Raw genomic sequence first — 26,883 nt, 5'->3', positions numbered from 1 at the left:
AGATGTTTTGTCAGTGTAAATAGGACCCATCAGAATGAACTCCATTTCAAAAGCCTTCATAGCCTGTTAGAAAAGAATTGTGATATTTTCCACAGCTTGCCAAAATACCATTGCTATATATCCTATCCATCTTGTTTGGTCCCACTACTAATATTTTATTTAAGAAAGAAATTTCCAGAAGAATGCTAACATAGTTTTATTCCAACTATCTCTGCTAAAAACTTGAGTGTTTTGTAATAAGGCCTATCAGTGTGTTTTGCCCTTATTTTTCTCCTTAATCTCCTTATTTTTATTAAGGATTCATGTTTCCAATTATAAAGAGTTAAAATAGGACCATTTCTTCTTGTTTCATGGGTTTTATCTCCTACCTGCAAAAAGTAGCTGTAAATGAAAGTGTCTTTCCTTTCCTCCACTGGTTTCATTTTGTTGAGTGTTTATTGTTTATTCAATCAGATATTTTCAAGAACCTAAGATTCATCCCTACACTCCATGGAAGCCTTGTCAGTGCAAACAAAATATACATCTCTGGGACAACCTGGGGAATCCTAGCCTCATTATAATTTTAATGACTGTGATTTCTTATTTATTTATTTCAGAAATCCCTGAAGACCCACTTGTGGCTGAAGAGTATTATACTGATGTGTTTGATTCCTGCTCTGAAGGTAGTGAGGAGCAGGAAGAAGAAATAGTATTCTCAGGCCTGGAGGGAGAGTTCAAGGATGAGGGACCCCAGCCAGCTTGCAGAACAAACCAACAGGTACCTAACACTCCAATCAGAAGTAGCAGAATTGTCTGAGGCACTGACTAAATACCTCAGGAAGACTGAAGGAAGTCTTAAAACCTGAAGTGGAGGATAGGAGCAGTAGGATTTTTATGACGGCTCCATGTATAAATCTTCCAAGGGGTAGAGGTAGGTAGGATTCTGAGAATCTCCTCTGGGCCTTGTTGACAAGGGAAGGACCGACATACATAGCACTTATTGGAGGAGCAAGGGGATGATACTCAGTACCTTGTTTGCATTCTGAGAAGTGCCTCATATGTTGAATACAAAATGCAAATATCTGTTTAGAAGGGACAATGCAATTTTTAATATGTTTTTCTGCTTGGTAATCAGTTTTGGAGTCTTTATTTTACAAATGTAGTACAAATACAAATTGGCAAAGACTGACTTTCGTTCTGGACATAAAGGATGATCTTTCTAGCTACTTTCAGCTTCTGAGGGCCCATCCTTACATACACTGCTGAGCCTTTCTAAGTGTATGTCCTTATAATAGATCTTTTTAATTGTGGCATGACTAAGCCCAATGTGAGTGATAGGCCAAGAAATAGCACTGACATATGTTTTCTCTGTTGGGTGTCTGTAGGAGAGTTAAGCAAGAGGTCTGAGAGGAGAAAACAGATGTCTATGGGAAACTTATGAACATATACCTCACTTTCTTCTTAAACCATAAGCCTGGCTACCCTTCCTATACTACCATGAGGTATAGAAGCTTTTTATTAACTGGAAACTATTCAGCTACTAAAATAAAAGTCAATCCGGAGTACCTGAGTCAATGGGAACTTAATTTGGGGAGATGATTTTTGGTATGCAGAGAAGGTTGTATATATAATCTGCTCAGCCATTTTTAATGAAAACTGAGCAATCAATCGTAACGTGCAACAGAACCAACAAGTGATGTTTCTCAAGTTCTATTTAAGAGAAGGAGAGAATGGAAGGGAGAGGGAAACTGTAGTGCAAAGGTATAAGGCTAAGCAGAGAAAGAGATGAGAAAAAGAGAAAGGATGAAAGAATTTAAGAGACAAATACATGAGAATATAAACAAATTATTAACAAAAACATGGAATGAAAGTAGGGTAAGATTCAGAATGCCAAAATGCAAACTTTCCTTATAGCATTTTTCTGTCTTTTCCAATTTACTGTGGAAAAAAAACAGTACCTACTACTATAAATTGAAAATAAAATTACCATTTTCTCCTAAGCCATTGGTATAAGCAACTGAAACAAATGTTATTACAATATTATAGAAACTTTATTCTGAGCCTGGGTTGCATATGCAATTCATATGCAATTTTTGCTCTCAGAGCATCAATTTAGTTATTTTTTTTTATTTTTAATTTGTTCTAATTAGTTATACATGACAGTAGAATGCATTTTGACACATTATACACAAATGGAGCCCAACTTCTCATTCCTCTGGCTGTACCTGATGCAGAGCCACATTGGTAGTGTAATCATACATGTGTACAGGGTAATAATGTCTGTCTCATTCTACCATCCTTCCCATCCCTCCCCAAATAATCCAAAGTTCCTTCATTCTTTCCTACCCACCCCCCACCACCTACCACTTGGGTGGCATATTTCACTTAGCATGGTTGTCTCTAGTTCCATCATTTTCCTGCAAATGCCATAATTTCATTCTTCTTTAAGACTGAGTAATATTCCATTGTGTGTATGTACCACATTTTCTATATCCACTCATCTGTTAAAAGGCAACGAGTTTGGTTCCATAGTCTAGCTATTGAGAATTGAAGATGTTATAAACATTGATGTGGCTGCATCACTGTAGTGTGCTGATTTTAAGTCTTTTGGGTATAAACGAAGGAGTGGGCTAGCTGGGTCAAATGGTGGTTCCATTCCAAGTTTTCTGAGGAATCTCCACACTGCTTTCCATGATGGTTGCACCAATCAGCAGTCCACCAGCAATGTGCCTTTTTTTCCACATCCTCACCAACAATTATTGTCGCTTGTATTCTTGATAATTGACATTCTGACTTGGGTGAGATAAAATCTTAAAGCAGTTTTGATTTGTATTTCTCTAATTGCTAGAGATGATGAACATTTTTTCATATATTTGTTGATCAGTTGTATATCTTCTTCTGTGAAGTGTCTGTTCAGTTCCTTAACCCATTTATTGATTGGGTTATTTTTTCCTTTTTTTTTTTTTTTGGTGTTAAGTTCTTTATATATCCTGGAAATTAGTGCAGAGCTTCAATTTTCTTAATAAAATAAAGTCAACTCAGAAAACCACATGAAAAAAGTATACTGCAAACACCACCAAGGTCAAGAAATAGAACGTTATCAACTCTGGGGGGAGCTCCATCTTTCCCATAGTTTTCAGAACCTAGGGTTGGAAATCAGATTGCTTATGTCTGAGTCTAGCCTTTGTCACTTGTGGGTCACATGCAAGTTACTAAACTTAACTGTGCCTCTGGTTTATAATCTGTAAAATGGGAACATAATGGCTCCTACCTCATAGAGTGATTTTAAGATTAAATGAAATAATTGGTATACTTATAATAGACTCCAGAACATAATTATATACTTAATAAATATGTAATAACTTAGCTATTATTGTGAGGTTACCCAGTCATCTTGTGACCTTTTTATGATGCTGATAAAACTCTTTAAGGCAAGGTTTTACAATTGTAGTATTTTTTAAAATCCCATCTTCTGTGTCTTAAGGCAGATGATAAGTATGAAGGCAGAAATTTCACTCTCTGGGCTATGTATCTGTCACATGTTACTTGACAGTTTGCGTTGACTTCAAGTAATCAGCTGGGGCAAGGTGCTAAGGCTCCTCACATATGTGGTGGTGTTTTGTCTCACAACATTCTGTTGGAGAGTTGTTCTTATTCCTGTTTCCAGATGAGGGAAGTGTGTTTCTGAGAGAGGAATAACTTGCCGGCAGTCCAGCTGGGTAAGGGTTAGAACCATGCTTCCTGCCCAGGGCGGTCATATTCCCAAGCCAGTGTTTTTCCTTCTATCGAAGGCTTTTCAATCTAGTATGGATTTGGCATAAACAGGAGTGAAATCACAATAAAGTAATTTGTAAAAGAGAAAGGTGATCACAACCCTGTTTTTGTTGGCAGTGGTCCTTGTCTTTTTTTTTTTTTTTTTTTTTGGTACTGGGGAGTTAACCCAGAGGCACTTAACCACTGATCTACATCCTCAGCCCTTTTTATTTTGAGGCAGGATCTTGCCAAGTTGCTTAGGGCCTCCATAAATTGCTGAGGCTGATCTTGAACTTGTAATCTTCCTGCTTCAGCTTGAGCCCAGCTCCGTTGTTTTTGTTGTTGTTGTTTTGTGTGTGTGTGTGTGTGTGTGTGTGTGTGTTTTAAGAACTGATTCAGTGTAGTTTCTCCATTCCCAAAGGTGGTGGTGAGAGGTTATTGTGGATGTTAGTTCTTCCATTTGGGGTTTAGCAACACATTAATTATACTCCAGAACTTGGTGCAGGGACCCAATCACTTCACTTTTTGAATTGTGTGAAACCTACAGCCTTCTCTGAGATTGACCTCTTTTCCTCTTCTCTCCTGTCTTACTCTTGAACCCTAAGCATGCTAGGGTCTGTTTTGCTGGTCATCATACCCATGTGGATTTTTGTGAATAATCAGAGCAAAATTAATTCCATTTTCTTCAGATGGGAATCATATTTTGAGGGGGAAGTGTGTTCAGAAATATAAACAGCCACAGGCTTCTCTGTGATTGATTCCTGAGTCTTTGTGCCAGTCATGACAATCTTTGCAGCATTAACATCTCCAAAGCAGTTTTGTTAAGCACCTAATTGCTATTGGTTGCCAGTTGTTCTTCTGCTGTGATAAGCAAAACATCAATAACACCTTTATCATAAGCTGTTATCATATTGTTGAAGGCTAGTCTGTGAAGTCCGTGGTCACCAGACTGAACCAGCCTCTTAGATCTCAGGAGAATGGAGTTTACAGCTGCCATCACAACAGGGTTCTCCACAGAATTTGTAGGACCTGTCACTGAAAGTGTTTCATGTGCTCTGATGGACATGTCTTAGGGCTTCAGGCTGTTGAGTGTTTGCATTCATTCTTCTGTCTTTCCTTTACTGCCCTGCCCTTGTTTCCCTCTCTAAGACTAATAAATGGCTCAGATGCACTAGTATACACATACGAGATGGTCAATAATGACTTGACCCAGAACTCCCTCAGGAAAGGCTGTGTTTAATGCATGCCACTTTCAGTGGGGCTTGTTTTTAAAAGGCTTTTCGGGATCACAGTGTTTGTTCTTACTAAGATGAAGGACTGCAGAGGCCCATCTTTTTTCCAGCTAATTCAGAAGTTTTCAAATCTTTCAGTGGTCTGAAATTCTCTCTGAACACCAAAGCATTAGGAAAAACAGAAGTGCTCCTCTGCTTGAAATGTGGCCACAGAGAGAAAACTGTGTATGGGGTAGGTAAGGCCTAAGGTTCCCCTGGGGAACCCTTGGATCAGACCATAATGAAGGTAGATGCTTTAAGAGTTCCTGCTATTAGTGAAGCATTAGTGTAATCAGATTTTAATTATTGTGACAGTAGCAGCTAACATTCCCAGAACTTTCCTTTTATTCTCAGTACTTTATATTCTGAATCATCTTAGGTCCTCTGGGAAGTGGATGACAAGACAGAACTAGAAGTGAAAGAAAAAAGCCCATGAGGTAGATAGGGAGAGCCTCGAACTATGGTAAGGGAGGGAGGGATGGGGGGATGGGTAGATTGAGGGTGGGAGGGAAGGAGAGAGGAAGGAAGGATGGAAGGATGGACTGGATAAGGGAAGGAAAGGAGGGACAAAAGAAGGCAGGATTAATTGGATGAGAACTTTAGACTGAAGTGCAGCCGATACAGGTACCCCTACAGCAAAGACTTCTTTTTGCAGGAGTCCTGCGCTGGGGAGCAATGTCCTGGCTGTAGCATCCCCTCTGAGCTCGTACTGGCAGGGAACCATCCAGGAGAGCACAACCTCCCATGATCCTGAAGGCACACAGCTGGGCCTTGTCGGATCCCTGGGCTCATGGTTGCAGGCTATCCTCCAAGGAAGATGTGACTCACCTCGTGGCTGCCACAGATGAGTCATTGAATTCTTGTAATGGACCTTTTGATGCATGCGTTCTAGGTGAACTGTATCAAACCAGAATCTAACTAACTGGATTCTAATAAGGGAGAGGATGAGGGTAAGAAAGAAAGTGAGGGTGGGTGAAAGGAAGGGGCCAAGTTAGGGATTTTAGGCAATTCTGCCTGACACCTCAATCAAACATGACTATCCCAGAGTGAGATGAGCTGTGAGCTATAAATCTGGAGTTCCCCTGCTGCAGTTCAGTTCCTGTGGACCTCTCATAATGTGACTCTCTTGTTGCTTGAATTGTTGCACTGCATTTATAGTCTAGTGTGATTTAAAGGTGCATATTTTTTAAAATAGTTCCTCAGTGCAAGTCAACTATCTCATTTGGTGCTTAATAAAACAGAAGCAGTGGCAGATATTTTGTGTTTAATTGATTTTGCATCAAGTGCCAACTATAAAACTCAGGTTCCATGAAAGATGAGACTGCTATAACATCCCAACCTCGCATAAGAGGAAACTGAGGATTAGGGAGATGACTTGTCCAGGGTCACATAGCTATTAAGTACCAGACCTCAACTCTCTGTTTAGCCCCTCTTTTATACAGTCTTTACACAACAATGATAATCCCTCCTTTGCCACTGGGGATAGAGGAAACACAGGAACCAGTTGAGGGCCATTGCATTATCTGGTGCTGTGGCAAGACCTGTTTTACAAAGCAGAATTACTAAGCTATGTACAAGGCAAAACTTACACCAGTTCTAGGAACAATGTGAATTATGAAATTAAATTAAAAAAAAAAAACTACCTCTCTCCTCTGTTATGGGATAAAGATTTATCTTCTTCTAATGTGTATGCATGTATTTTTTTTAAATAGAAATTGCTAGAACTGGTTAGTCCCAATAAGGACTGTTTTACATGATCTGACCTAACTCACTTAATTGCATACATGGAAGAAAACACTTTTTGTCTTGAATTAACCTTAGAGGTTATTAGTTCAAGGAGCAGCCTGCCAGCGATTGCATGCTTTTGAGTCATTTCTCCATCAGTGTTCCCTTGGGCTGTGTCCCAGGCTCTAAAGCAGCCAGCCTTGCTGAAGTGTTAATGGATACTACCAATTTTCTGTGCCCTTCCTCCAGGTGACTGGCCTTCTGTAGACTTAAAGTGTGTTGCTCAAAGAAGTGGCTTCACTGTGCCTGTTTCTACTAATGCCCCAATCCCAGCCCTTGTGGTTATCATGGTCCTTCCCCAGGATAAACCAGTTTGTTGCTCACTCTGTTTCTGCAGGGCATAGCACAGTTCCTACATTCTTTAAAAATAGATTCACTATTTTGTTTTAGGACATTTCCTCATTTCTTGCTCAAATACCAAAACATGGAAAAGAGAGAGACATTAGAGTAGATAAAGACAAAGCCACACTGAACAGGAATTCAAGTTTCTGCATTTGTTTCAGTGTGAGTGAAGTTACAGGGTCACCACCCAATAACCTCCTGTTGATGGATGAGCAGAGGTTCACCAACTGTTGGGAGAGCAAAGGGACAGTGACCTACAGTGTGAGATTCTCTGTGCTCTGCTGTGCTGCTTCTGGAGCTACGGGGAGAGTGGTAGAGAATTTTACAGAACTGGTAAGACCAACTGCAGTGGTACCTTTAGAACTTTCTTTCCAACAACCTTATCCCCGTCTCCTCCCCTAGACCAATTCTTATTTCCCTAGCATCCCACTATTTTGTTTTAAATTCCACAAAGATTTAACTTTCTGAATATTTTATTCACCAGGAAAGGAGAGAGAATACCATTTCATGGTACCTAGTCCAGAAGGAAAGGAGTGTGACACATCAGTGACATTGTTGGAGGTTCCATCTTTCCTGTATAACCTCTAATCTCGAGATACATGGGGCCACATCATACTTGAGAAACCAGTAGTCACAGTTAATCAAACAAAACTATGTTGCAGCATTCCAGATGCAGTGCTAAGCTCTCTGCCTGCCTTATCCTATCTTGTACTCACCAGCACTCTATGGGGTTAATATTTTCCATCCCATTTTACAAATTAAGAAACTGTAAATAAGAGAGGATAATTAATTTAACCTAGCTCACTTAATCCAATGACAAACTGGGATTCAAACCAGCAAATGTGGTAACCCCTAGTCATTTGGGGCAAATATAGAACTCAGTGTAGAAGTATGTAAATGAGAAGAAAGGAGACGCTTAAGACCTAAAGGAAAGTTCTAAAATGTGAACATGGACCATGATCTGACTTTTTATATCATGTTTAAATAACAGGACCTGACTTTCTGCTTACTCTGTAGGATCAAAATGAGAAGAAATTAGAACTGGAGTTGAAAATAGTAATCTGCAATAAATAAGTGTGTGTCATCAGGGCTTCCTTTTGGAATTTGAAAATTATTTCTCTCTTTGTCCCAATAAACCTCCTTTAAATTGCAGGATTTTCTTTCCTAGACTACTAGACAGGTGGTATGTGAAGATATTAAGAAATCCAGAGCAAGCAGAGGGGATCGATTGAGGTGGCTCACCCTCCACACTGCTGGAACTTGGAGTCGGGTGTAGGAGAGTCCGAGTTCACCAGTTCCCGGAGCATCCATTGCCCATGTTCTTGGGCAGGTGTCATGTCACCACTTCATCTTCTAACTTTCCTTTTTCTTCACTTTGTCTTTTACATTTCAAAGCTATAATCCAAAATGTCTTAGGAGTTCTGTCATTAAATGCTTATGAATGCCTTTGACACTCTAAAGCAACCCCACAGGCCCTTACTTCTTGGGAACCTGGGCATTATTAAGACAGCTACAAGTAGAAGAGTTTAATAATGCAAACAGAGAAATGGAGACGCATTGACAGTCAAGTTTTAGTCATTGTGAATTTAGCAGTAGAGGCACTGAGAGTTATGGGAAGTCGGGGAGGCTTGTTTGCAGTTCCAGTGTTGCAGATATAGTGCTGTGTTGCCATCACACAGAAGGCAACCAACAGCATTGAGATATGAATTAAGACCTCATCTTCCTGAATCCAGGGCAACCCCCACAAAGGTGCCATCAGCACTGTCCTCTGACTTTGCATTAAACAACATCCTCTGCCTTCCCATGAATTATGAATGCATGTAAGCCAGGGCTTGACTTTTAATGAGATCAAACTGAGATGTGAAAGGTACATTGAGTGTGCAGAAAATGGATAAGGTCACCTTGGTGTTTTGGTTTCTGTAACTTAGTGACATTTGGGGACGTTGTTGTAGATACAATTTGAAGGAGAGGAAATAATTGCTTAGTAATGCAACTGTCAGAAAAGAAAGTAGATGAGTTGTTCTTGGACCATTCATTTATATATTACATATTCAAGTGTTCTAGGCAACTAGATTTGTCATAGTGAACAAATAGACATAGTCCCACCTTCATGGACATCTCAGTCTCATGTGTATGTGCTGATGACAGCTCCTCGACATGTCTTCCATTCATCATTTGTCTCCCCAGGACTCTAGACTCATATACCTAGTGTGCTGGGGAGCAGTGAGAAGTCTTGTGGACCTCTGATAAACACACCAAGCATGTTCCTGCCTCTGGAAGTCTGGAGTGCTCTCTCCACCAGATGCACAAGTAGTTTTTTCCCTCTCTGTCTATAAGTCTTTACTTATATGTCCTCTTATTGGGGATAATTCCACTATCTTAAATAAAATAGCATTCTCTGACCTGAGGATCCATTTTTCTGCCTTTCCTCTTTATTTTCCGCCGTAGTCTTTCTCACCATCTGAGTTAACACTATTTACTTGCTTGTTCATTTATGATCTATCTCTCCATATTAGAATGAAAGACAGCAGCACAGAGATGCTATGTTTTTTTCTATTGCTGAATTCCCTGAACCTTCAATAGTGTTTGACACAGAGCAAATAGTCAGTAGATACTGTGGAGTACATGAATAAATGAATGATTGTAGTGTATAATCTCGTGGGGCAGGTGATCAGTAAGCCAATACACAAATAGTAAGAGCAACCATGAAATGGAGAAGTTGAAGTGGTAGAAGATATGAGCATTTAGGGGGTATGGAGAGACTTACAAAGAAGAGTCAGGGAGAAGCTTTAGGAGATGACTTTTCAGCTGTAACCTGAAGGATAGAAAGGGGCCAGATGCTATGAGATAAGGAAAAGGAGTTGGTGAGAAGTGTTTCAGGGAGAGGGAACAGTATGTGGAAAGGCCCCTGATGGTGAAGGGCTGGGCAAGTTCTAGAAGCTGTCAGGGTATCCTTGCAGCTTCAAGGAGGTCCTGAGTACAACCAGATGAGGTCTCTCAGGAGGAAAAGGTGGGTTCCGAATGATCACGGATGAGTAGGAAAGAGGGTTCTGCATGGTTTGGTTTTTCCTTTAGGGATGACTCTAAGAAGAGAGGTAACCTGACCGAGGTTAAATATAGCAGTCCACTCACACCTATACACTCACTGATACAGGGGACCAGTGAGTGTGAACATGTGCCTGGGGTCTCAGTAGGATGAAGCCCAGCTTCTCTGTGGTTGGAGCCGTCATGGAAGGTTGTGTCTGCTTCGTGCACATATTTATAGATCTGTGCCTGCTCTGGGTGGCTCAGCAGATGGAGAACCTGGTGTCAGGTCTGGCAGCATTACCACGAAGGCATCCGTGCATCCTGCCCACTCACTTTGAGCAGCTTTCAGACACTGGAAACCTCTGACACTTCTCTAACTGTGAAACTCTTTAGTGTCTGCCAAACCTCTGAATATGCCTCTGGGAGTCAGCAGAGCCCCCAGCCAGGAGAGCACGGAGGATGCTAGACGTAAACAGTGGTTGAGTTTGCACTACCTAAGGTGAGGGACCAGTGAACAGAATAATCCTCTGGGAGGCTCTTGAGAATGTCTGAAATAGATACACAATCTCAAAGTGACTATTTGTTGTGCCCAGGCTGGGCCCTCATTCTAAACCATGTTGTTATAAAAGCAAGGTACTTTTCATTTACTCACTCATGTGGTTGCACAGCAAGGCCATCCACAGAGCTGAAGTGACTGTGGAGGTCCGTGGTCATTGATTCTGTGTGATCACACCAGAAGGATTTCAGACAAGTCACTCCGAGTAGCAGGAATGAGTTTATTAAAGGAGCCAGGGAAAGGGGAAAGGTAATACTCTCAGAAAAAGGGAGAGCAGGTCCTCTTGGAGAAGGACAGCATCCCCCCTACCCTCTGGTTTTATTGGGGTGGGGGTCCCAGGAGAGTTTCTTGACTTTTGACTGACAGCAGGATTACATCAGACTTTCAAGTCCCCACTCTGCATGGTCTTCCTCCATGGAGGGGAGATTTTACTGTTATGATGACATGCTAAAGATCCAAGGCAACTCTGGGTTACCTTGGCCTGCGTTGACCACTTCTAATTAGACTTGTTCTTACAGATTGTATGGTTGGGGGCTTTGCTTCTCAATTCCTGTCTCTGAGTTCTGGAATCTGGTGTGTGTAAAGATCACAGAAGTCCCCCGCTTCAGAAGAACTTATGTTCTTCTTATAAGTAGGGAAGAGCCTTCGGGTCTGCATTTCTCCTGCAGATAGCAGGTTGTTTGCTGAGGAATATAGCATATCCTATCTACTTAAGCCAGGCAGGGCCAGAGCAGCCTCAGGCAAATCACCCTTCAAAATAAAGCATGCAGGGGTCAGCACAATCTGTAGAATTTTCCCTTGAACCTCCTGATTTCACTCCTCATGTCTGTTACCTATCAATATCACGCATTTGTCACCAAACCCAATATTTTGTGCAGCTGTCATTTTACAAATATCATTACTAGATCTTTCCATTATTTATTCCTATACTCAGCTTTAATGACTACTGTAGAAATTGTTTTCATTTACTGACTTTTAAACCAAAACCCCTTCCACTGATTTATTATCTCCAACATTTTTCTTAACCAAAGACTTTTTTTATTTTTCTTTGCCAACCTATAATTATTTTTCCTTTTAACTCATTTAGAAAGAGGAAGGAATTCACTGGGGAAAGTGGAGGAGGGAGAGATGCATCATCTTGGCCTATGTGCCTGTCTTCCTCTGACTCGTCCTCTGCATCTTCATCCACATAATAGCTTAAGTGACCTTCGACTGGTACAGCAAACCTTTTTGTACTAGGCTTCCCCCATGAGTGTCTTCTTATTGATTTGTTCCCTAATAGACTGGAAGAACCTCTTTTCCTTCCTCATTTCCCTTTCTCACTGAGTTCAGTGGCTGTTTGAATGGTACATCATAACTGGAATCTCTTGAATGAGTGATTATTGGCAACCATTTGAGAAACAAACTTTCTCAGAAAGAGATTTCTTCAACTGCCCTTCCATTCCAACAATTTGAGAAGCAAATTAAACAGGGTTCACTTTAGGATGCTGGGGGTCTATGCCGATCCCCAAAGACATGTCAGAGAAGGCATGGTAGATACCAGTACACACATGGGATGCTATTTTTGAGCACTTTGTTTAACAAAGGCTTATGGTTAATATATGCAGGTATGGGTATATGTGCTTTATGAATGCTTGCACATTTGATTCTACTAGCAACCCATTTTATAAATGTGGAAATAGATGCATGAAAAGGTTAAGTAATATCTCAAAACACATGCAAATGGCAGGACTGGATTTAAATTCAAGCAGGAGGACTTTGAAAGTCTATGTTCTTACTAAGCTGTGCCCCACATTTTGTCAGAACCTCAGCTTTGTGCCAGTGGTCACCCTCCCCTTATGATTTAGATAAACACTTATTCATTCCAGCCAGCCTGGCCATCATATCCTCTTTTCAGGGATTGGTTCAAAATGAACATCCATCAATCATGGCCCAAAAGTGTAAGGATATTTTTAATTTGCTTTTATTTTTTGTTTTTTGGAAAGAGGGTTAGTTCTGGGAATGCTTGAAAAGAAACATGGTGTAATTTTTAAGTCGTTTTATGTACATTGTCAGTTACTTGTAGCTGAAACTGTCCTAAGTACTATAGATTCCCTAAGATTATTTTTTCTAAAGTAATACCTATTATCAATATGATTATATACTGTTGGATTATATTTTCAAAACAACATCTTGCTAAGTTTCACATCAGAGTTTCAGTTTTCAAAGACCAAAACAATCCTTCCAGTATGGACAAATGACAGTTTTTGAGGTTTGCCTCTAAAAACAAAAAATAAAATGTAAAATGTTGTATAACTCTACTGGTATAAAATTTGATTTGATGAATACATTTTTACCACCAGATTCTTCTTTGAGCATTCAAACATGAGTATTTTTGAGAATTTGGTTCATGTGTCTATCAGAGGGTTAGATTAAAATAAAATAATGATTGTAGAAAATCTTTCTGGATTAGAAAATTGCTTTTTATACCACTAAAGTCTTCATGGTTGGGAGATTGTTATGTTTTCTGGGATTATGAATTATTTAATTATATCAAAAATAAGTTGACCAAAAAAAAAAAAAATAGAAATGCTTGACAAGCACAGATTATTTTTTAATTCCTCAAATGTTTCAGAACATTAAAAAAGTGTTCTTGCAAAATTAGCACTTGAATTGAACTTTTGATTTCCAGTGTACACAGGATTCACAATGTTAAAGTGACTGACCCAAAAGACTTCAATGGAAACATGACTTTTTTGATTGAATTCTGTTGCTTTTTTAATCCATCACTAATATATCTAACACCATACTTTACACACTCAAGTTCCTCAAATGTTTCTTCAATGAAAACAGGGGTAAGGGGGAGATTTTGTTATCATTTTAAATATATATTCTGTATAAGGTACATAATATATTAATATCCAGGGATTCAATGTGAATTATATAGTTATAAAGTCCCACACACATATATATGTGGACACATACATCTCCTATTTTAAGTGTAAAGTTCAGCAAAGAAAGAGCATCATGTTCTTAGAGCCTGTAGGATAGGTAAAAATACCTGAGTTTTGATACTTACACACCCCTTCTTAGGACTCATTTATTTTTTCAATGAATATGATTTAGGATTATAGAAATATACTTACACTATAGTCAGTTAAGAAAAAGAGTAAGAACCATTCAATGATTAATTTTATGTGTCAACTTGACTGAGCCACAGGGTGCCCTGATATTTGGGCAAATATTATTCTAGGTGTTTCCATAGGGGAGTTTTGGATAAGATTAATATTTAATTGAGTAAACTGAGTAAATCAGATTTTCCACCATAATGTGGGTAAGCATGTAATCAGTTCAAAGCCTGAAGAGAACAAAAAGTTTGACCCACCCTTCCTAAGAGATCATCGTTTCTGCCCAGCTGCCTTAAGATTGGGATATTGGGGAATTTTCTGCTTTGGGCTCAAACTAAACCATTTGTTGTCCTGGATCTCGAGTTTATGGACTCGCCTTGCAGATCTTGGGACTTGCCAGCCTTCATAATTAAGCCATCTTTTATATTTTCTTTCTCTCTCCTGTCCTTTCCTCTCCTTTCCTTTCTTCTTCTCTCTTCTCCTCTCCTCTCCTTTCCTTTCCTCTTCTGTTTCCTTGGGGAATCCTGAATAATGCAGACTAGAAGCTTACAGAAATCTCAGGACAAATAAATTCAATAAAGAATGAACCAGGAAAACTAGAAAGTATGAACTAAAAGCAGGAAGCTTTATTAATTTATTTGTCCAATGAGGAGTTCCCCAAGAATATTACTGGGACTTCCATGACCAATTAGGTTTGGGAAGCCATGAAAGTTTCAGATCTTTCTTTTCTAGAAAGATTCTTAGAACTTTCAATATATCCATGAGTATTATGTATCTCCAAGAAAGAATATGCAGCATTTCCAAGGCATTTTCATATATTCCTTAAAGAAAGTTCTTTGGACATATTTCTTTTGCATACACTTAGGTAATGCCAGTCCATGTTGCTGAGTAACAAGTAGTACTAGGAAAGGTCTCATAGGTTGAGTTGATGAAGAATAGTTTTGATCTAAGGCCAAGGCAGATAAACCTATGACCTACACAAAAATCGTCATACTACTATGATGCAGCCACATCAATGTTTATAGCAGCTCAATTTGCAATAGCTGGATTGTGGAACCAACCTAGGTGCCCTTCAATTGATGAATGAATAAAGAAACTGTGGTATATATACACAATGGAATATTACCCAGTCATAAAGGAGAATAAAATTATGGCATTTGCAGGTAAATGGATGGAGTTGGAGAATATCATGCTAAGTGAAATAAGCCAAGCCCAAAAAACCAGAGGCCAAATGATTTATCTGATAAGTGGATGATGATACATAACAGGGGGGTAGGGAATGTAAGAATGGAGAAAGGATGGATTGTGTAGAGGAAAATGAGGAGTGGGGCGGGAGCAGGGGGAAGGAAAGATAATAGAATGAGATAAACATCATTACCCTATGTACATGTATGATTACACAAATGGTATGATTCTACTTGTGTACAACCAGAGAAATGAAATTTGTACCCCATTTGTGTACAATGAATCAAAAAAAAAAAAGCCCAGTTTCTCAAGGGTTACAGGATCTGTGATAAAAATAACTTTGAGGTTACCAGAATATGAAATTGAGAACAGTGAACCATCCCCAGAAAGTACCTACCACAAAGCAAGGAGAGCCCAAGAGACACTAATAAGCATAAAACTGCATTTGGGATGAGAAACTAAGCCTGCCACTCACATTCTCCTTGAGAGGCTTGGCCCCCAACAGTTGTGTACCCCACAGTTGCAGGTTGATTTTTATGACCATCACAGTGGTCACAGAGAGGAGAATTGTAGCCTAGGCTTCAACCCAGAGGCAGCCACAGAAAGTTTCCTAGAAAGTTCGTGACAGAGATTTCATCAAAGGAAGTTCCCTCTTGGGGCGGGCATGTTGTCATACACGTTCTAGGGGTCCCTTCCAAAGCAGTCGGAAAATAGCCTTGTGATAGAATATTTGTGAGCTAAGAAAGAGAACCAAGGAGAAAAGGTAGAGAGAAGCAGAGGGTGCCCAGTCAGCGGACTTAAAAAGGAATCATCCCAATAAAACCTTCTGAAAGAATTCAGTGGGAGACAATGTTCAGAGTTTTCATGAGGTTAAGAAGCTTCCTTATTTGAAAAGAAGAAATAGGTATTTTGTTGTAATATGTGTTTTCCTTCCATTATTCAAAAAAGATATTGTGAGGGAAATGCATTAAAGTGAGGTAGGAATGAAAACAAGAGGAAGTAAGGAGACTTGCTGGGTTCAGGCAGGAGATGAGGGCCACTTGAACAGGGGCAGCTGTTGGAGTTTTACTTTGGCTTTGAATACATGGTTCTTTTTCTTTTCATAAAGAGAAAAAGACCTTTTGCATTGGTTTCTCAACTTGACTTCTGTAATATTACCAGCCACCTGGTGGTGGAGAAATTGATGGGGGTGGGGAGCGGGGTTCTTGCTGCACGAGCAGAGAATCCCTAAGAAAGCACCAACTGGGATTCCCTAGAGAAACAGTATTGTCCTTCCTAGGCTCTCCTTCCCATATATAAAAAATGATCATCTTTCCCAAAGTGGTTGGCTTAAGCTACATCCATCTTCCACATTTTTATACACATTTGGTACATAATCAATGTTTTATTTTTATTTTTACAGAGTGCATTTTGATTAATTGTACACAAATGGGGTACAACTTTTCATTTCTATGGTTGAACACAATGTAGATTCACACCATTTATGTAATCATACATATACATAGGGTAATACTGTCTGTCTCAGTCTACTATCTTTCCTTCCCCACCCACTCCCGTACCATTTTCCTCTACACCATCCAAAGTTCCTCCATTCTTCTCTTACCCCACTATCCCTTCATTATATATTATCATCCACTTATCAGAGAAAACATTCAACCTTTGGTTTTTTGGGAGTAGCTTATTTCACTTAGCATGATATTCTCCAACTCCATCCATTTACCTGCAAAGGCCATAATTTTATTCTCCTTTATGACTGAGTAATATTCCATTGTGTATATATACCACAGTTTCTTTATCCATTCATTAGTTGAAGGGCATCTAGGTTGGTTCCACAATCTAGCTATTGTGAATTGAGCAGCTATGAACATTGATGTGACTACATCACTGTAGTATGCTGATTTTAAGTCCTTTGGGTACAGGCTGAGGAGTGGGATAGCTGGGTTAAAAGGTGGGTTCATTCCAAGTTTTCTGAGGAATCTCCATACTGCTTTCCAGAGTGACTGCACCAATTTGCAACTCCACTAGCAATATGTGAGTGTACCTTTTCCCCACATCCACACCAACACTTACTATTCCTTGTGTTCTTGATAATAGTCATTCTAATTGGAGTTAGATGAAATCTTAGGGTGGTTTTAATTTGCATTTCTCTAAGTACTAGAGATGATGAGCACTTTTTCACATATTTGTTGATCACCTGTTTTATCTTCTTCTGTGAAGTGTCTGCCCAGTTCCTTAGCCCATTTATAATCAATGTTTTTTGAATGAAATAAAGCTGAATAGTAATGTGACACATTTTTTCTTGTGAATTAAATCTTTTACCACAACTCTCTCTAAAATGAGGAAATAATCTAGATTATTTAACAAAGCAAAACTGCCTGATAACCAAATGAAGATTCATGCAATGGGATTTTTATTTTTTCATTGCTGCTGGGGATTGAACCCAGGGCCCCACACAAGCTGGGCATACTCTTGCTCAACTACTGAGCTACATTCCAGTTGCTAGGCTGGTCTTGAGCTTTGTGATCATCACCTTGGCAGCCTCCTGAATAGCTGGGATTATAGGTGTATGCCACCACACCCCGCTGCAGCACAGGGTTACAATCCTATGAAGTCCCCATGTAACTTCCTCCTTTGATATGCCTGTTTCCTGTTGCCTAAGCTTTTGCTATTAGAAATTATTTCTCCTAACATGAGGTTATATCCCTTATGAAATCTAAATGCCCTGAGGTAAATAATGAGCCTTATCATTCATTTTAGCTTTAATGGATCCACCATATCTTTTCTTGAAAGAAAGCAGATTTTAGGAGAGAAGAAGATGAAAAAAAGTATGAAGACATTTTAGCTTTTTGTGGACGAAATATACTACTTGGGAGTGTGTGGGAAGTAAATATTTGTAAAGATAGTCATTATAATATTATATATAACATAATAAAATAGAGACAACTTACATGTCCAATGAAAGGGATATAGATAAATACATATAATATAGCTTTAGAATACAATATTATTCAATTATCAAAGTTATGTTTCTGAAGAATATTTGATAACATAGGATAAAGGTTCAAACAAAATATGCATAGTATGTTTTATGGATATACATATGTAACATAAATATATAGTATATCTCAAAATTCTAAAAGACACATGTATCATATACAATACATATGTAATAAAACTTCAAATGATATACATATATATGTGTATATATATGGGAAAGATGTCTTATTTATATATGTATATATATAAATATATATTTCATATATATATATGAAAAATTATGAGTGTTAATATTAATAGTGAGATTGGGGGTGATATTTATTTTCTTCAATGATTTTTTATTATTTCCAGTTTAAAAAATAAATGAATTACTAGCAGAAATATTATTTTAAATCTGTATAAATATTGTTAAAATGGGGAGATTGCTGTAGATAGCTGCTGGGCAAGCATTGATAGTTATCATGTACATTATGGGTCTGACTGGTCCTGTGGAAAACAGCTCCCCTTTCCTCCTTAGAAGCAATTTCTAATTCATTAGCCAGTTGTCCACATCTGTTCTGGAAAAAATATGGGCATTTGACTGAACTTGAAGCTGTGCAACAGGTTTTCAGAATTAAATATTGCAAGGTGTTCTTCATGCCTCTAAAGCACTTTTCTTTTATGAAGGGGTTGATGGTTGTTTTAGTCAGCTGTTTCCCTGCTGTGACTATAAGATCTGACCAGAACAACTATAGTGGAGAGTTTACTTGAGGGCTCACGGCTTCAGAGGTCTTAGTCCACAGAAGGCTTACTCCATTCCTCAGGGCCTGAGGTGAGGCTGAACATCATGGCAGGAGAGTATGGCAGAGGGAAGCAGCTCACAACACGATGATCAGGAAGCACAGAGAGAATCTCCACTTTCCAGATCCTATTTTGAATACCCGAAAGCCATGCCCCAATTCCCACCTCCTCCAGCCACATCCTACCACTTCAGTTACCACCCAGTTAATCCCTGTCAGGGGATTAAATCACTAATTGGGTTAAGACTCTTACAACACAAATCATTTCTCCTCTGAACCTACTTGCATCATCTCACATGTGAGCTTTTGGGGGACACCTCACATCCAAACCATAATAATGGTTGTAGGAGAAAGAGACTTGAAGAACATCTTAATTCACTAGCATTTTGTTATTTTCAGAGCACTTGGCTGAGGTGACTGAGATTGGTGGCACTAACTTTTGATATTTATTGAGTCATAGTTGTTCTCTTGGGCTGCTTAGCTCCCACTAAGTTCAATTTAAATTGTGAAACAAACAAAAAAATGCAAAAGTTTCTGTCAACAATATAATTCCCATAATACATCAGCCATAATACACTCATGATAATGTTTTCTATGGCCAGATCTCTGCTAAAATGCTCACACAGGGCAAAATATCAGGAACTATCCTTGGAAAGGTGTGACTTTCACTTCCATTTTTTCCCCTTTCTGTTGGGTTCATTTGTGTTTAAATAAATGATAATTTCTGGAACGCTAGGCATGAGTTAGTTTTTTAATATAAAATATGTCTTGATCTTTATTATGAATTGTCTCTTTTTCAAAGTAAAGAAAGTTTCATTTAAACATTAAAAGGTACAGTTGCCTTGTTATTGTACAGCTTATAATCCATTTATCACTTACATTGATCCTCAAATTGTTCCAGATTTGACCAATTGGAAAAAATGATGTGTCAATATATAGAGATAGATCAATCAGTAGGTCTCAACCAGAGGAGACTTTGCCCTGCCCCAACTGGAGGTTTGTCAGGGTGTCCTGATATATTTGGTTTTCCCACTAAGGGGTAGGGACAGTGTGATGGGAATGTCTTACTGTGTAGTGGTTTGAAACCACAGTTGATGCTAAACATCCTGCAGTGTATTAGACAAAATTATCTGGTCCCAAATGTCAATAGTGCTGAGGTTGAGAAATCCTGTTGTGTATAGATAGATGGGAGAAGTAAATATTATAAAATATTTACATCAGGATTAAAGGTATACAGGAATTTTTGTACTGTCTTTGAAACTTTTCTGTAAGTCTGACAGTGTTTAAAATTTCAAAAAGATTTAAATAGGTACACTTGGCCATTTCGGTCTCTATACCCCTATTTATAGTTATGAGATAGAAAATGACTTGTCCCTTGTTGGGAATATAAGTTTAGCTCCGTCACTGTCCATGACCTTTGGATCCATAGTCTACAGGGGCTGGAAGGGAAGTTAGCAGAGGTTCCAATGCCCACCAGCCCATGACTGTGCATGTCCTCCTGTCAAATCCATGTTTGGCCAAAGAACTTCTTAAACCACTCTTCGGAACCTGGGGTCTGAAGCACCCGATGAAGAACCCACCCCTCTACACCCAACCCCTCCTTACCTGTATCTTGTCCCCAGGCTGCATTATATCTTGTATATATCTCACCAAGTATTCTTCGGTCTTCTTTATGAGTTTATACTCTGGTTCCTCAACAGTATTGTGAGCTCCTCTGAGTTAAGAACACTGCTCTTATGGCTGGGGTGTAGCTCAGTTGGTAGAGTTCCTGCCTTGCCTGCATAAGACCCTGGGTTCAATCCCCAGCACCACCAAAAAAACAACACCAAAGAAAATATGCTGCTCTTACTAAATTTATGTGTGTAATGTTTTGACTAAGAGTTCAGGCTCTGGAGACAAATAGCCTGTTTCACCTCTTACCAGTTGGGCAATCTTCATCATTTTATGAAACCTGTTCATGGTTTTTATTCTTGGTGATATTGGGATCAAACCCAGAGCCTTAGGTATGCTAGGCAAGAGCTTTACCACTGAGACACAGAGCTCCAACCCCATGTTTTAATTTCTTTTCTCTTCCTTTCTTTCTTTCTTTTTTGGTACCAGGGATTGAACCCAGGGATGCTTAACCACTGAGCCATATCCCCAACTCTCAATTAATTAACTAATTAATCTATTTATTTATTTTGAGACAGAGTCTCACTAAGTTGCTTAGAGCCTTACTAAGTTGCTGAGGCTGGTTTTGAACTGTGATCCTCCTGCCTCAGCCTCCTAAGCCGCTGGGATAATAGTGTGTGCTTTCATACCCAGCTCCCATATTCTAATTTTCTGTTAAATGAGGAAAATAATACCACAACTGTGTAGAGTTTAAGTGAGTTAATAAATATAAATTGGTACGAGTGACACATATTGAGCCCTTAATAAACTTGAGTATTCACTGATTTATTCAACTAATGATTTATGAATTATTAGAATTATTTCTAATAATTCCTGTGAGATGTTCCCTAACTACGGTATGAGGAAGATATCAATGATGTAGCATAGTCATCCATGTTCATTGTACAGTCCTATCCCCGACTCTTGCTGTTTCTGTTGCATTAATTCAACTCACTGCGAATCTCTACGTCCTAAAACAGGCACAGTGATTGGGAGTCGTTAAATATTAAATCTCTTCCAACTCATCCCATCCTACTCAATTCTCTTCTTCCATTCATTGGATATTTCCAATGAGTTATACACAATACTAAAGGGTTTCTTTCTTTCTTTTTTATGTGTTTGCTTCTCATAAGAGCCCCGTGTAAAATAGAGGCCATGATTTTCCTCACTTTACAATTAAAGAAAAATCAGCTTTAAAGAGACTGAATGATAAAACTGAAACCACAAAATTAAAAAGTAGTGAACCTCTTCTATTTCATTGCTTGAAATTGATTTATTTAAGTTAGGTATATCAATTTCAAGCAATGAAATAGAAGAGGTCATCAAAAGCCTACCAACAAAGAAAAGTCCGGGACCAGATGGGTTCTCAGCCCAGTTCTACAAAACCTTTAAAGAAGAGCTCATTCCAATACTCCTCAAAGTATTCCATGAAATACAAGAGGAGGGAACCCTCCCAAACTCATTCTATGAAGCCAATATCACCCTGATACCTAAACCAGACAGAGACACATCGAGGAAAGAAAATTTCAGACCAATATCCTTAATGAACATCGATGCAAAAATTCTCAACAAAATTTTAGCAAACCGCATACAAAAATATATTAAAAAGATAGTGCACCACGATCAAGTGGGTTTTATCCCAGGGATGCAAGTTTGGTTCAACATCCAGAAATCAATAAATGTCATTCACCATATCAATAGACTTAAAGTCAAGAATCACATGATTATTTCAATAGATGCAGAAAAAGCATTCGATAAAATACAGCACCCCTTCATGCTCAAAACACTAGAAAAAATAGGGGTAGTGGGAACATTCCTTAACATTGTAAAGCCCATCTATGCTAAGCCCTTGGCCAATATCATTCTAAATGGTGAAAAACTGAAAGCATTCCCCCTAAAAACTGGAAAAAGGCAGGGATGTCCTCTTTCACCACTTCTATTCAACATCGTCCTTGAAAGTCTAGCCAGAGCAATTAGACAAACCAAAGAAATTAAAGGGATATGAATTGGAAAAGAGGAACTCAAACTATGCCTGTTCGCTGATGACATGATTATATATTTAGAGGAACCTGGAAATTCCACCAGAAAACTTTTAGAACTCATAAGTGAATTCAGTAAAGTAGCAGGTTACAAGATCAATGCTCATAAATCCAATGCATTTTTATACATAAGTGATGAATCTTCAGAAAGAGAAATTAGGAAAACTACCCCATTCACAATAGCATCGAAAAAAATAAAATACTTGGGAATCAATCTCACAAAAGAGGTGAAAGACCTCTACAATGAGAACTACAGAACACTAAAGAAAGAAATTAAAGAAAACCTTAGAAGATGGAAAGATCTCTCATGTTCTTGGATAGGCAGAGTTAATATTGTCAAAATGGCCATACTACCTAAAGTGCTATACAAATTCAATGCAATTCCAATTAAAATCCCAAAGATGTATCTTAAATAAATAGAGCAAGCAATTATGAAATTCATCTGGAAGAATAAAAAACCCAGAATAGCTAAAGCAATCCTCAGTAGAAAGAGCAAAACAGGGGGTATCGCAATACCAGATCTTCAACTCTACTACAAAGCAATAGTAACAAAAATGACATGGTATTGGTACCAAAATAGACAAGTAGATCAATGGTACAGAATAGAGGATATGGACACAAACTCAAATAAATACAATTTTCTCATAATAGACAAAGGGGCCAAAAATATGCAATGGAGTAAAGATAGCCTCTTCAACAAATGGTGCTGGGAAAACTGGAAAACCATATGCAACAGAATGAAATTAAACCCCTATCTCTCACCCTGCACAAAAAAACTCAAAATGGATCAAGGACCTGGGAATCAGACCAGAAACCCTTCATCTTATAGAAGAAAAAGTAGGTCCAAATCTTCAACTTGTTGGCTTAGGATCAGACTTCCTTAAGAGGACTCCCATAGCACAAGAAATAAAAGCAAGAATCAACAACTGGGATAGATTCAAACTAAAAAGCTTTCTCTCAGCAAAGGAAACTATCAGTAATGTGAAGAGAGAGCCTACAGAGTGGGAGAATATCTTTGCCAACCATACTTCAGATAGAGCACTAAATTCCAGAATCTATAAAGAACTCAAAAAACTCTACACCAAGAATACAAATAATCCAATCAACAAATGGGCTAAGGAAATGAACAGACACTTCACAGAAGATGTACAAGCAATCAATAGATATATGAAAAAATATTCAACATCTCTAGTAATAAGAGAAATGCAAATCAAAACTACCCTAAGATTCCATCTCACCCCAATTAGAATGGCGATTATCAAGAACACAAGCAACAATAGTTGTTGGCGAGGATGTGGGGAAAAAGGTACACTCATACATTGCTGGTGGGGTTGCAAATTAGTGCAGCCACTCTGGAAAGCAGTGTGGAGATTCCTCAGAAAGCTTGGAATGGAACCACCATTTGACCCAGCTATCCCACTCCTTGGCCTATACCCAAAGGACTTAAAATCAGCATACTACAGAGATACAGTCACATCAATGTTCATTGCTGCTCAATTCACCATAGCCATATTGTGGAACCAACCTAGATGTCCTTCAATTGATGAATGGATAAAGAAACTGTGGCATATATATATATATGTATATATATATATATATATATATATACATATATATATATATATATACAATGGAATATTACTCCACCATAAAGAATGATAAAATTATGGCATTTGCAGGCAAATGGATGAAATTGGAGAATATCATGCTAAGTGAAATAAGCCAATCTCAAAAAACTAAAGGACGAATGATCTCGCTGATAAGCAAATGAGGACATATAATGGGGGGTGGGAGGGGTTAGCGTTAGGGTTAGGGTTAGGTTTAGGGTTAGAGTTAAGGAGGGTGGTAAGAATGGTGGAAGGAAGGACTGTACAGAGGGAAAAGATGGGTGGGAGGGGTGGGGGGAAGAGGAAAAAAATAACAATGAATCAAACAACATTACTCTATGTAAATTTATGATTACACAAATGGTATGCCTTGACTTCATGTACAAACAGAAACAACATGTATCCCATTAGTTTACAATAATAAATAAATAAATAAAAATAAAATTGTTCATAAATGTTATAAAATTTAATTTAGTGATAAAATTAAAGATTATTATGAACAAGTTGGGTTTATTCTAAGAATACAAAGATACTATGATATTAAAATTTAATTAATATATTAAAGTATTTATAGATCTAGTTTTAAGATTACTTTGTTTTCCCATGATATATTTAACATTTCTCCAAAATATTTTAATAAAAGGTTATTGAATATTGCATTCATTATAATAATAAAACATTTTTGGGGGGTGTTGGGGATTGAACTCAGGGGCACTTAGCGGCTGAGCCACATTCCCAGTCCTTTGTATGTTTTATTTTGAAATGGAATCTTGCTGAGTTGCTTAGGACCTCGCTAAGTTGCTGAGGCTGGATTTGAACTCCTGATCATTCTCCCTCAGCATGTGAGCCTCTGGAATTATAGGGTTGTGCCGCTGCACAGAGTTATAAAAATCTTTTAGTAAATAAAAATCAATTTGTTACTTATCAATTAAAATGATAAAAATCGATGAAAAAGAAATGTGAAAAGAGGAAAATAAAAGAAAAATACTAGGATAAGCTAATGGATTGATTAGAATTAAGATTAAAATAATATGCCTGTTTAAAATTATTAAAAAACTTTTTAGTGAACCAGTAATAGAATATTTCCTTGCTGTGAGTAATAGTATATAAAATAATATCTTACATCAAACATCATATTTAATGATGAAACATTGAAAATTTTCCTCTGGAGAATGTTAGGAAAACAAAAATATCTGCTGCCATTGCTTACATTCAGTGCTTATATTTGATGTATTGGAGATCCTAACCAGTGAAATAAAGTAAAAATATAAATAAGGTAAAAGTGTTGGAAAGTGAAAAATAAGGACATTTTTTCATATTTATTGATCTGTTTTCCATTGCTATAACAAAATACGTGAGGCTAGGTGTTTCACAAAGAAAATATTTTTATTTAGATCACTGTTTTGGTAGGTAACTTCATCTGTTTAGCATCTGGTGAGATGCCTCTTAACTTTATCATAGCATAATGGATGGAATCAAGTTGAGATTGCATGTGAGAGGGAAACATCACAAAACAAGACAGGAAGCAACATAAATTCAGGTCCAAATTTCCTTTTTCAATGGCAACTCATTCTCTCAGAAACTAGTGTTCTGTGAGAACTACATTAAACCCTATCAAGAATATGTCACCCATGACCTATTTATCTGTACTAGGCCCCACCTCTTAAAGGTTCTACTATTCTTATGAGCACACAATGGAGACAAAGTCTCAAGACAAACCCTTGTGAGACAAACCATATGCAAATAACAGCAGCATATGGAACTATGTATAGAGAAAATCCAAAAACATTACATGTTAGAAATAATAAGTGTATTTAGTATGTTTGCTAGATACAAATTTAATATACAAAAATCAATCAATATTAGAATTTGATAAAAGGATACCTTTTATATTATTAGCATGAAATACTTAAAAACAAAAATAACAAATGAATTGTAAGAGCCCTATACAGAAAGCTAACGTTACTGAGGAAAAAAATCTGATATAACTGGAGGGATATGCCATATTCATGAATTAAAATACTCAATGTTGTAAAGGTTTCAATTAGTTGCAAATTATCATATTCTGACTCCCATGAAAATCTCAGCAGGTTTTGTGTAGAGACTGATAAGTTGGTTCTAAAAATTATAATGGAAATTCAGAAGCTCAAATATAGCCAAAGAAATGTCAGGGATGAATAAAAAAAAAAAAAAAGTAGTGAACCTTGTCCTGTTCTTTCCTAGTAACATTGTGCTCTGAGTGGGGAAGTACAAGACTGCCCAAGGAGTCGGTGCCGCTCTTCTGGTTCACTTCCTTGCAAAACACAGAAACCAGAAGAAATGTGACAGCTATGCATTTGGAATTTTTCATCTGCCAGGGGTTGTACTAGGTTCCTAGGACATAAAAATAGAAAACTCCTGGTCAATAACTTCCATTTGTTTAGTGTCTATCATTTTCTGTACATGAAAGCACCCCCAAACTTAGTAGATTAAAATAATGATTTATTGTTTCTCATGATTCTGTGGGTTGCCTGAACTCACTAGACAGTTCAGATATTGCTTGAAATCAATCATGTAGATTTTTTCAGTTGGGAGCTTGGCTTGGGGGTCTAAGATGGCCTCACTTACACACGTTGCAGTTGGCACCAACTGTTGGCAGAGGTCCTCTGTTTCCCTCACAGGAATTATATTCCAGAGCCTCTCCCCATGTGTTCACTCCAGTAGCATGGTCTGGTCTTCTTTATGTGGTCATTGGCTTCCAAGGGACTGAAAATGGGAAGCGACCTGGCTTCTCAAGGCCTTGTTAGAGAAGTCACACAGCATTTCT

At 38.1% G+C, this 26,883-nt stretch overlaps 1 protein-coding gene across 6 annotated transcripts in view; it reads left to right on the top strand.

Annotated features, from left to right (window-relative positions):
* Window positions 1–26,883, top strand: part of Nek11 (NIMA related kinase 11) — a 330,359-nt gene that overhangs the window by 204,096 nt on the left and 99,380 nt on the right. For all 6 annotated transcript variants that reach the window (XM_047563256.1, XM_047563254.1, XM_047563255.1 and 3 more), the window contains one exon: window positions 597–757. In XM_047563256.1, the coding sequence (XP_047419212.1) occupies window positions 597–757 (161 nt within the window). The remainder of the gene's footprint in view (window positions 1–596; window positions 758–26,883) is intronic.

The sequence above is a fragment of the Sciurus carolinensis genome, chromosome 9 (genome assembly GCF_902686445.1).
Source record: "Sciurus carolinensis chromosome 9, mSciCar1.2, whole genome shotgun sequence".
In the NCBI taxonomy this organism is placed as follows: Eukaryota; Metazoa; Chordata; class Mammalia; order Rodentia; family Sciuridae; genus Sciurus; species Sciurus carolinensis.
The sequence above is the reverse complement of the archived record's forward strand: the minus strand, read 5'-3'. Positions and strand labels throughout refer to the sequence as shown.